This window comes from Pyricularia pennisetigena, chromosome 2 (genome assembly GCF_004337985.1).
Source record: "Pyricularia pennisetigena strain Br36 chromosome 2, whole genome shotgun sequence".
NCBI lineage: Eukaryota > Fungi > Ascomycota > Sordariomycetes > Magnaporthales > Pyriculariaceae > Pyricularia > Pyricularia pennisetigena.
In genome coordinates this window covers 1,335,527-1,346,931 of record NC_043741.1, presented here as the reverse complement: position 1 = coordinate 1,346,931, position 11,405 = coordinate 1,335,527, and the positions used below count along the sequence as shown (strand labels likewise).

Sequence of the window (11,405 nt, the reverse complement as noted above, 5' to 3'; positions counted from 1 at the left end):
AAAAAAAAAAAAAAAAAAAAAAGTCGCTCTGAACAAAACAGCATCTGGGATTTAGTGACAATGAGAATTCAACTCATCAAATCAAGAAGTAGAAAGCAAGATTTCACCCAATGAACTCGTGAACGTGACAGTCTGTATGCTTTTGTATAAACAGCTTCGGCCACTGAGGCCAAGGCATCAACATTTACGTGGCTTGAAACGTATAGCCAAGCTACCGTAAGGGTATGTAAGGTGGACAAAAACTCAAAACATTTCCTTTGGGTAGATGTTTCGAATAAAAGACAAAAATGAGAACAAGAAAGAACATGAAACTGATTTTCGTCAGTACGGGGGTATGAGATCCAAAAGCCACGAAACAAAACCGAAGAAAAAAAAAATTGTGCCCAAATTTCGCCCAAAGGTGGAAGGCTGACCTCCCAGGTAAAAACCCTCTACTCATCCCAGAGTTAAGCAGACCCGCCAAAAGTCGCCGTGATCCAATACACAGATAGCCTGGTATGCCCTCACTTTCCCCCGAAACTCCAATCGATGTAGATAAGGAGAAAAAAAAAAAACGTCCAGAAAGAACAAGTTACAGGAATATGACAAGTGTCGGAAGGAACAAGGAGCCCACAAATACAGCCAAAACAAATAGCCTAAGCTTTCATGGGCTTCTTCTGAGCGAGACCGGTAGAGATCTTGGTCATGGCCTCCAGCTGCTCCTGGGCGTCACGGAGGCGTTGGAGCATGAGTGGGTCGTCGGGCTGGGTGAAACCAGAGAGCACGTCGGATAGCCTCTGCTGGTGAGCGTACCACCTCTCGGCCGCTTCTGCCAGGCGCTTCTCGACCTTGGAGGCAGTCGGCGCCGAGGTAGGGCCCTTGGAGCTCGACTTTCTAACGCCCGCAGAGATGGCGGTAACATCATCCTTCTTGCGCTTGCGCATCTTGGCAGCCTGGGCCTGGCTCGAGGACGACGACGGGGGCGAGTTTCCGGCGGCGTACGAGGACTGTGCTGGTGCCACGTCGTTGTGCACGCGCTTCATGTGGTCCTTCAGGTTCCAGTGGCGAGGGAAGCCATTGCCGGGCTGGGCGCGGTCGCAGCCCTCATACGTGCACAGGTAGGGCTTAGCGCCGTGGCCGTGCATGCCGTGGGCCTCACGCTCGTGCCTAAGAAGGCACGCTGTAGACGAGAATTGGAGGTTCTCGCAAGCCTCCTGCTTGCACCTGTAGGGCCTCAGGTGGGAGTCCACAAATTTACTGGTACCAAGTTAGAATGACTGAACCAAGTAGTATCCGCATACCATTGGGCGGGCTGTGGGGGAACCATTAATAACTCACTCGTAGTTGCACTTGAGCTTCTCGGGCTTGTGGTTGCAGTTTTCCTGGCCCTCCAAGGGGCAGTGGTACAGGCCATCGGCACGCGGGCCAGCCTTGTACCATTCGTGATCACGGGGCGACTCTACTTCGGTACCGCTGATGCGGGTAGCGGCGAAGGCTGGGGGCAGAGAGAACTCGTCGGGGAACCCATTGGGATGAAGTCCGCTCATGGGTCCCTCAAGAGGCAAATGTGCTCCATATTTCCGGCTCAACCTAAACGCAACAGTAGGGGGTTAGAATCGGGAAAACGGGTTCGAATAGATATATCTGGTGCACAGGACTGAATCCCTTGCAATGGCATTCGTACCTGGGCGATTGACCGTGGAAGATTGGTGAGCATCCTGTGGTATCCGTGGGCGACGAGACCAGCTGCGGTGCAATCCAAGCCTCGTCGACAGCCCCGGGGGATGGCGTCCTAGCCAAACCAGTGCTGGAAGCAGAGTCCCAAGAGTGGCTAGGTGACTGGCAAGTCAAGCCGGGCTCAAGATCCATCTGGGTGCAGGTAGGGTTCACGTGGGGTTGCAGAGCATGAGCCATGGAGGGTCCATAGGCCAGGGCATCGGGAGAGAACCCGGCAGAAGTAAGTCCGGGATAGAAGGCATGGGTTACAGGAAGTGCGCTCTCCATCTCCATGTACTGACCGACAGCCGCCATCGAGGCATTACCCGCAAGTTGGTCATATGATATCTGAGGCGCTTGGGCAAGCGTGACCCGCAGTCTCCTCTGCGACCTGCTTGATGGACGGCTGCGTCTGTGGCTTCCAGTGGAACTCCCGGAAGTGATCCGGCGCATGGGCGCTGAGGTAGGGGCGACAGGAGTCGCATCCTGGACAGATGGGATGGCCCACTTGTTCTGGAAATCCTCGATTGGCTCCTCTCCTTGGCTTGTAGTGACCTGTCCCAGGCTGAAAGGGGAGAACGCATCTGTTGCTCCGCCTTCCTGGAAGTCAGGGAAGTGCTGCGTGCCTTCGACTGTTGACTCCCAGACGGACCCGTTGAGGTCACCTGGCCCTGATTGGGAGAACGAAGAGAACATTCCAGTAACAGGGGAAGAAATCAAAGTCTGTGTATAACTGAACTCGCTAGAAAATCAACTGTTAGTATGCTTCGCTCCTCCATCTTCTGTTGGTCCCAAAGTTTAAGTTGAAGACAGCCACAGAGATCCGGTACTTCCGGCATCTCATCAGACTGGTACAACTTTGTCCCTATCAAGAGGTTCACGAGTTAGTTGCTGGCGCTGATGTGAGTGGTCGAGGATTGGATGGGCACAAACCAGACTGATTGCTTTCGTCCACGAGGTGCGAAAAACATTTGAAACGGAAAACAATCCAGGAATCCATGGGCAGTCCGAAAAAAGGTAGCAAGCTACTCAGTCCCTGGCTGTGAAAACATATGGCCGAGGTCCGAGTAGCCAAGGATCCGGGGTTAGGTTCACCAGGTAATGCCACGAAAGAGATATGGTTATCCAGAGTGGTCCGTTCAGTTGTGACAGCCTCAATCCATACGGCCATCAACGTCGGGTAGGGAAAAAAACGAGTTCAAAACAACCGAACCGATAGCTGGCCAAGGGGCAGGAGTGTATCCGTATTGAGCAACGAGTTTCCTTGGGAAAATGGTCCTTTGGCATCCGGGATGAAAGCAAGAGATAGAAAGAGCGCAGTCCTTAAGAGAATCCAGGCGTGGTGACAAGTAATCCAGGAGACGTATCCGAGTGGTTTGACCTCAATTTTAGCGGTATCAAACACATCCAGTCAGCGACAATGGTGTGCAGATATCCTCTCAGCTTTCGGTAAACAAGGGCAGCGCCCCAAAATCCGGTAAAATGTAGCATCCGTGGTTGAAAGCTTCCAGGCTCCGCAGGTTAAAGTGACACAGGATGCAGCACAGAAGCAATCGAAATAAGATCGCCACAACAGTGAACAGCTTCTCAGACTTGAAGGATGAAACGCTTTGTCTGTCAAATAGACCGTCTGCGTATACAAGCCTGCAGTCATCCGAGGCCGAACTCATGTGCAAGTGCAACAGGTAATATTGACAGGGTCCGTTGGAAAGTCCAGGTCAAAGAAAGCCAGGCCAGACAAAAAGACAAAAGACAATTCCTGAAGGTAAACGGGTCCTAGGTCCCGCCTAGATGAGATTCATCCAGACGTCATGGAACTCTTCCAGTCTCCTGGGATGCAGACAATTGTCACAGGTATTCCCATACGGGTCCATGGAGTCACAGCTGGGTGAGTAGTTCGACGGGCGTCAACTTTCAGAGGGTGATACTTACGTCTTGTCTGTCAGGTGTAATTATGAGCTTTGCAGCCTTGTCCATGAGCAGACTTCCAGAGTGGGTTTGCCTGGAGCGAAACCTTGGGGCAAACGAGAGCCCGGTGCTGTGATCCCAGGGCACATTTGGGCTGTATAGGTCCATCCTTGGGTTGCAGTTTCCATGGGTCCTAATATCCTGGGAGTCTTATATGACCGTGGGCACGGCCAAGAGATCCTGATCCTAACGGGTACAGCTGGTGCGCTGTGGTCCAGTCCGAGAAATAATATCCTGTGGCAAGTGGTCCTAGTGTGATATGGTCGACTGCACTCAAGAAAACTAAAAGAAAATACAACATCATCTAACCCACAGGTGGGCTAGTACAAAGCAATGACTGAAAAAGCAAAATTGGGCCTCCCAAGGTTGTACGCAAAGAAAGACGGAGTAGAAAATACCTGGCGGGTGTGTGGACATCGTCCATCTCGTGGTGACTGAAACCTGGCATTGTGTCCGGACAGGGCAAGACAAGGGCCATTCCAACGGCAAGGAAGCAGGAAGCAAACCAAGGCGTAGGTGGGTGTTTCTCTTGATGAGCAGCACAAAATCAATGCTGGCGTCTGTCTGGTGACAGAGGCGGATCAAAAGTCCAGTGGCAAAAATCAATTGAACGCTAGTCCTGGAGCGTCTTGTCGTAACTGTTTTGGTTTTTGCTTTGGGTTGGGCAACAGCAAGTAGCACAGAGCAGGGTAGCAGTGCAACCGAGTTGATCCTGGTGGGAGGGGGAAGATCTTTGAGAAACTTTTGGGCAGCGGGAAGGTTGAGTGTCTAATATGCAGTGCTTGGAAAGAAAATAGACGGCGGTTGGGCTCTGATGTTGATTTAGGTTGGGCTTTCGTTGGGCTCGAATGGTACGAGAAAAGAAAATAGAAGGAGGGAGGAAGTCATGGAAAAGGCAGGTTGGGCTCTGGGAGGAGTAGGTTGGGTTTTAATGCTGGCGCCAGGACGGCTGGGGATCCGCTTTCGCGTCTCAATTCCAAGGAGAGAAGTTGCAACCCCCTGTCGACCTAATCACACCGCTAATACCGGGCGTCCTATTCATTCCCACATTTAATTTGACGTCTCCCACCTGCCAGCCGGTTTCTGTCCACCCGTTTCTGGCTTTCTATGCCATCGCTGGCGCTTCATGACACATGAACCCTTGCCCACCCATCACCAAGTCCGGCCGTCACATTGGCCGCATGCTCCCAAGAGCGCCAGTGAGCGCGACTGTGAGCTGTCATCGTGGGTTCATTCCTCCACTTGCCTGAAATTCTCACTTTGCAATAGGCCGGTTGGCCTGCATGCGCTGGTCGCACCGACGCACGTCGAGAGCCAAGGACCAAGGACGCGTGAAGTTGGCTGTCAAGGGCGGATCCTAGACAAGCTTTCGCGACCTATCAAGACCCGCAACCTCCAATTAATGTCTGGAAGCGACAGGGAGGTGCTGCAACGACAACTCATCAATGCAGCAAGCCTCCCGGACTATTGCAAGCCAGCAATTTTGCAACGAATGAATGGCTCCTTCAAGTAAACGAGGGATTTCAGCCCCCGCACTATACCGCCCATTTTCTCTTGCTTCTTTACCATAGTACATTCCCTCGGAATTTGTGATGAACTAGGGCGACATGCGTGCTGACACTGGACCAATAATCATTCAAGCCGGGTACGATATGGTCCAAACAGCCCATCTACCACGCACATGATGTCTGTCCCATTTGTATGCTTTGAACAACTGGCGACTTATCCCTTCGTCCATGCCTCAAACAATCCGAGTCCTGAACCGGCAGAATTGATGAAGATGCCTGTACGGAGTGAGCATCTAGGTGATGCGGTTTCGTCAGCCATGCTTCCGTTCGTTGGCCTACGACAAAATCCACGCACGTGTGTATATATTCTAGGCCGGCCTGGACTGTCTCTATGCCAATATCTTTTGGTAGTATTGCAGGCAGGAAAGCCTCCCGATAGCTCCGGGCCAAGCATACATGTCTGACTTCAACCACCACTCACGAACGAGACTAAAGTGCCACAATCACGCCCGAATGCAGATTGTCAGCATGAGACGTAACTCTCCGAATTTCTGACCGGACTGGCTGATATTAATAGCCGGTGACCCGAGAACCCTTCTGCCCAGCCATGGCGTCAACCTCAGCTATCTTTCTTCTTTCTATTCGCGCCCACACCATTCGCTCGTCCATGTCCAATGACCTTCGACGGCCCTTGATCATGACCTCCGAGGTTCAATCACCACCGGCCACTTTTCAGGTTTGCAAGTGCAACAGAGAAAGGCATTATTCGCACCGTTGGCAGGCGATACAATCTTCGCGTGCAAAGACGACTAGGTCGGCAGCAATTCTTTCATGACTTGATTGCATTTGAGTATAAGACAACATCGCGATGGACTACCAGTCACAAAAAATTGCTCGGAGTTATTGTTACCTCACATTGTGTCCCTATTCTACGCTGAACGTTTTGGTAATCCACTTCGGGGCCATCAAGTACGTATCAGCATTCTCCTACCAAAGAAACAACCTAAATCCTTGTCGTCCAGAATCGTGACCGGGTGTTTCATCAATCTTACATCGGCGTCAATTTTGCCGTTCAAGCAAGGCGTTTAGCTAGTGAGCGTGTGTTGTGTGGCATGATCAGTTGACTTGACAACGGCGACCAAAGCTGTTCCATTGGGTTGGATCGGCTGCATCCTAGATATCGGATGGGAAGAGAGCAGACGGGTTGTCTGGTATATTTGGATTGCCAACCCCCCTCGAGTGAACCTGCAAACTGTCATCGGACTTTTTAACCATCAACGCACCATCACATCGCTTGAGACTCTCTGTGGAATGGCCTTGATGACAAGGACTTCAAAAGAAACGCTTCTGAGGGGCTGCACACCCAAACATATATGAGGGATAATTCGTGCGAGAGTGTGAGCAAGAGCACATTAATCATCGTTCAAGACAGTCTAGGTCCAGAATAGTCTAGAATCTAGAGCTTGGTCCAGTCAAGAAACGGAATCACGACTCATCTTGGTTGCGAATGAGTAAATTCGCGTACATAGTCATGGATGGACTCTTGGGTACCTACTGGCGAAGCACAAGTATCGGTGATGTCACGTCTGCGAGTTGAACACGGAGTGAGTACCGCATTTGTATTGTACCTGTAGCTAGCCAGTGTAGTTCAGTGTTATCACGTGCGTACTCATATGGAAGGCACGGGCGTCCAACATGCAACATGAGAACTTTCCAAGGCGCAGCAGCCACAGCGATTGATTTGATGTACGTAAGGTAATGCAGGGGAAGTAAATACCCTGCTAAAATCATCCAATCTTGCCCAGACCAGTCACTCACTGCCTTGTGTGTCCTTGCCTCGCCCACCCAACAAGATCTTGAGGCTTCCTTGTTTCCTTCTCCACAGCATTGATTCTAGAAAAAGTCTAGAGCTATCTGCCTTGAACCTTCTTGAATCTGAGTATCTGACGCTGGGCGCCGAATATGGTTTGGGATCCAATTCTTTGTTTTGAAGCAACTTACGCAGTACCAATACCATACCGCCCTTGCCTTTTTCAATCTTTACCTCGGGTTGCTCTGTAAGTAGCTAACTGTTCGGCGAGGCTTTTGGCACGACATAGGATGCAAATTAATCTTCTGCTTCCCGTGCTGGGCCAATTTACGAGTCGTCAATGTCGTCGTCGCTATAACGGCATCCGGTCAGTCAGTGATCGATCCAATCGGCCGGTTGTTGAGCATTATGCTGATTAACCGATCGCCGGTTGCCGACCACAATCCTCCGATAACCCGACCCTGACTGGCCCGATAACGAACAAGTTGCAGTATCCCATCCCTTCTCCAGTTGGCCAGACAAGACACAATTCTTCCACACTTGGGTACCATCGAACATGTACTTCGGGTACAACATCCTCGTCTCGAAACCCGTCGTCTTTTCATTCCCACCCTGCTGCTCACTACCGCTGTCACTATTCAGGTTTGCATTGCAGATTGGGCACGGACGACGTGGCTCATGCGTTTTTTTTTTCTCTTACAATTATTAGCATTATTGTTTTCGCTTTTGTTTTATTTTTTTTTTCCCCGACAAAGGAAGCCCAACACTCCTCGCCAATCCCTCCCTGTCTCATCTATACCCTTCCCTAAATTTCAAAGCGATTCCCTGTCAACACCACCCCTTCTTCGTCTGAAAATTATCCTAAGGCTATCTGAGCATCCAGATGTCACCAAGGCAGAACTTCGCACAGTTTAATCATTCCGAGAAATTGGCAAGGAGCATGTTGCCTTTCAAGTTCGCTTCTGCCCAAAAGCCGCCCTATCGCGCGGAACAACGGCCACATGGCGATGATGCCGGGTCCCGACTAATGGAATCCTGTGGTTTGGTACCCGGACGGACACTTAACACCCCCACCAGCCCAAGCCAATGACGGCATCGCATCCCCCTCCACAGACCTATGAGAGCTTGTCTTTTATTCACCAAGTACTATGGAATGGGGTTACCGGGATACAAAGCTATCTTTGTCCCTGTATTCTGGGGGCCCCTGATATACTATACATGTTTCTACGCTCATTTTGGTCATGAGAAAAACCCTCTTGTCCTCGAGCCGGTATCACCGCCATTTCGACGGAGCGAAGCGATCAACCCCAGTGGGTCGGTCTTCTCTCCTTTCCCCTCCTGCTTTTCCTTCTTACTGCAATTTTTTTTTTGTTTATCCTTTCTTTAGGCTGGGATTCAGGCTGTGTTTCAAAGCGTCTCGATCGTTATCCCTCTGCTCGGCCCCCAGTTTGAATTGGTGAACAACCGTGTTGAAGCTTATAGGCACTGATGTGTGACACCCAAGCTTCGCGGCGGGGAAATCCCTGGTAGCAGGGCTGACCTGGTTCGCCTGAACCACGACTCATGTCCTTTTCGCTTCGCCCTGGCTTTGTCACGGAGCCCCCCTCTCATGACACGCGTCTTCAGGTTCTTCAAGCCAAGAGATCCCGAACCACTGGTTGTTGTTGCCAGGCCTGTGGGAAATCAATCGACAATGCTTGGGCAGTGGTCCGTCCCTCGTGGCAGGCAACGAAGTGACTACCTTTTCCTTTCCTATCTTTCCCTGCACCCAATTCGGCTTTGCTGTTCCCTGTCCAGAACGGGGTCTCTATGGGGTGGGATGGAGACTGACCCTACCATACAACCTTTGTATCGTAATCAATTTTTTTCTGTTTTCCTCATTGGCAAAACAGCGAGAGGTCACCAGTGTGTCCATCTGGTTTACGGTTCTTGAGCTCATTGCCCGTAACCACCTTACCACTGCCCCAGACTTGTTCTGATGCCGGTGCATATAAAACCAACCCATAAGCCGATGTGAAATTCTCGGGAATGATGGACAAGACCTATCCATCCCCTCGTTCTTCTAATTCCTTGCTCTGCCGACTCGATAATTTAGCTTCTTCCCTTGGACAGGGGAATGGCCGGGCCAGACGGTGCCTTTCGTGCTCGACTCACTGTCCGGAACAGTACGTGAAGACTAGTAGTACTTTAACCTTTTTCCCTGTCGCTTCTGCGCTTCCAGCGCTGGACAAGGAACCACTGGCGAGCCCGCCTTTGGCAGTCAAAAAGTCCACTTCTAATGCGATCACCTGCTCACCCAATTTTAAACGGTTGCACTACCGTCGCGACAAGAGAGGAAAAATCAAATGAAATAAAAAAGGAGAAAAATAAAATAACCTATCTCAGAAGAGTACTTTTTTTTTTCTGTTCTTGGGGGTTCCCTGAGATTCTGACGAAATTTTTCGTCCGGTCCTGCAGTTTGGTCTGGATCTTGCCCACTGGATTGGATTGGGGTCGTATGCCCACCGGACAAATTGGCTACTTGCGAGCCAAAATAAAGCCCACCAAGAGTTTGGGAGCAATTTTTTTTTCCCTCCCCTGCCGAAGGAGTTCGCAGCCGGCCTGTTATACTGCTCGGTTGCGCTGCCGAATTATCATCCTCCCACTTTGTTTGCTCCATTCACCATCTCGATACGCCTGTCTGCCACCAGTGCAATTGGAAAATAAACGCTGCTGCTGACAGCCAGCCAGCCCACCATGGTTGGCAGAGAAATGCCACAACCGGACTTTGCATACATGTCATCTGTTCCTGGCAACGGGCCGTGGGGTCCAGGTTCAACTCGAAGGTGCGGACCGGAGAAGCCCCCAAAACTTCTTCTAATGATTTGTCCCTTTTTTTTTTTTTTTTGGTTACATTTTTTCTCACCAAGACAATTGTCACCACTTGTGAGCTTAACTAACATATCGAGATTTGGGAATTAAAAGCCCTGTCTACTCCGATGGCTTCCATCCGCAACAAAACCAAAATCAGAGCGCCGCCATAAAGAATGCATTTCACAGGCCACCGCCAAGGTAAGACAAGGCTACTTGCTTTTCGTCACCACCGCGTGCATCTACTTATTATCTGCCTGTTCTGCCCACCTATCCATCCCACCCACCAACGTACAACCGCGACAAGCGCCCACAGCCGGTTGCCCTTGTCTCACTTCGCTTATCTTTCGTGGACCCTTGCTGCAAAGACATCCGGGATAACACGTGAATATTTTCTCAAGTCTTCCATACGCGCCCGCGACGTCTTCATTCAACCTGCCTACAAGTGTGTCCGCTGGTAATCATGCTCCACATGCACCGAGCCACCTCGCCCGAGCTGAGGCCGCCTTCTCTTCGGCAGGCGCATTTAGTGCGCGACCTCCGCCGGGGGTCTTTGCCGCCAATGCGCCACCACCAAACTTCAATGCCTTCAAGAACCCGGCATCCAACGGCTGGGATCCGCAAGGGAGGTTCTCGCCGTCAGACTCGCTCGACGACATCATGGCGTCGCCGAATCTATCCGATTACTCGTTAGAGAACGGTGTGGGCACTACGCCGCCAGGAGGCAAGGGTGGGAAGCATGGTGGCAAGGGGGGGCCCGGTGGCAGGCCACAGCGACGACCATCAAACCGCGACGAGTTTGACGGGCCGCACCAGTTTCTGCAAAGGCCGCCGCCCGAATACGTCGCCATGCAGGAGAGGGAGCTTCCGCATCTCCCGACTAACTTGCTGGTCCAGGAGCAGGATAGTGTTTTGACGCAGGTCAATGACCGACTATCGCAGTGCGCATACGACTTTGTAGCCAAGTATCAATTTCCGATACCTCTTACGCAGGATATGCGACCTGTAGAACGGCCGCAGGACAGGGAGTGGACCGAGTGGGTGTACCTGTTGAAGCGCCTCGCCACCAAACGACGGATCCCGGCCAGGGTCCTGTACAACGGACAGATCAAGCAGTTTGTCACGATCCTGGAGAACTCTCTTGAAATGAGGCATGCGGCAAAGCATCAGTCAAGGCCACTCAAGGACGACAGGAACATCCTGCAGCTGATATCTGCCGGCATTCAGGTGGCCAAGATCCTGAAAGACGCGCCTGCCATGGACTACCTCGATAAGCTTTACGTCTCGACCGAGAAGCAGATTCAAGAGAGAGCTGCCGCGGCCGCAGCCAGATTTCGAAGCTAGGAGGGCAGGCCGGGTAACACGATATCGTCACATCCCGGCAGGGCGCTTCTTTTTTGCACACTGTTATCCATTCCCCAGTTTCGGGACACGCCCAAACACACACAACACAAATAGACATCTACCGTTCTTCGATCGGCTGGCCGTTTTCGGCTCAAGTTGCCTACATGGTTACTCTGTTCCTGCAAAACCAAGCAAACTTCTTTCGGTTAACGGTACCACCGCCGCCCTGC

At 51.4% G+C, this 11,405-nt stretch overlaps 2 protein-coding genes across 2 annotated transcripts; one reads left to right on the top strand and one right to left on the bottom strand.

Moving 5' to 3' along the window:
- Positions 1 to 635: 635 nt before the first annotated feature.
- On the bottom strand, positions 636 to 2,391 carry PpBr36_00346 (uncharacterized protein; the record flags this gene model as incomplete). Its single annotated transcript, XM_029887539.1, has 3 exons — positions 636 to 1,236; positions 1,318 to 1,569; positions 1,664 to 2,391. 3 exons carry the CDS (start codon positions 2,389 to 2,391, stop codon positions 636 to 638), a joined length of 1,581 nt encoding a protein of 526 aa, XP_029751845.1.
- Positions 2,392 to 9,717: 7,326 nt separating this feature from the next.
- Positions 9,718 to 11,175, top strand: PpBr36_00345 (uncharacterized protein; the record flags this gene model as incomplete). Its single annotated transcript, XM_029887538.1, has 3 exons — positions 9,718 to 9,806; positions 9,946 to 10,032; positions 10,233 to 11,175. The coding sequence occupies 3 exons, from the start codon at positions 9,718 to 9,720 to the stop codon at positions 11,173 to 11,175; spliced, it is 1,119 nt and encodes a 372-aa protein (XP_029751842.1).
- Between the last annotated feature and the right edge of the window lie 230 nt (positions 11,176 to 11,405).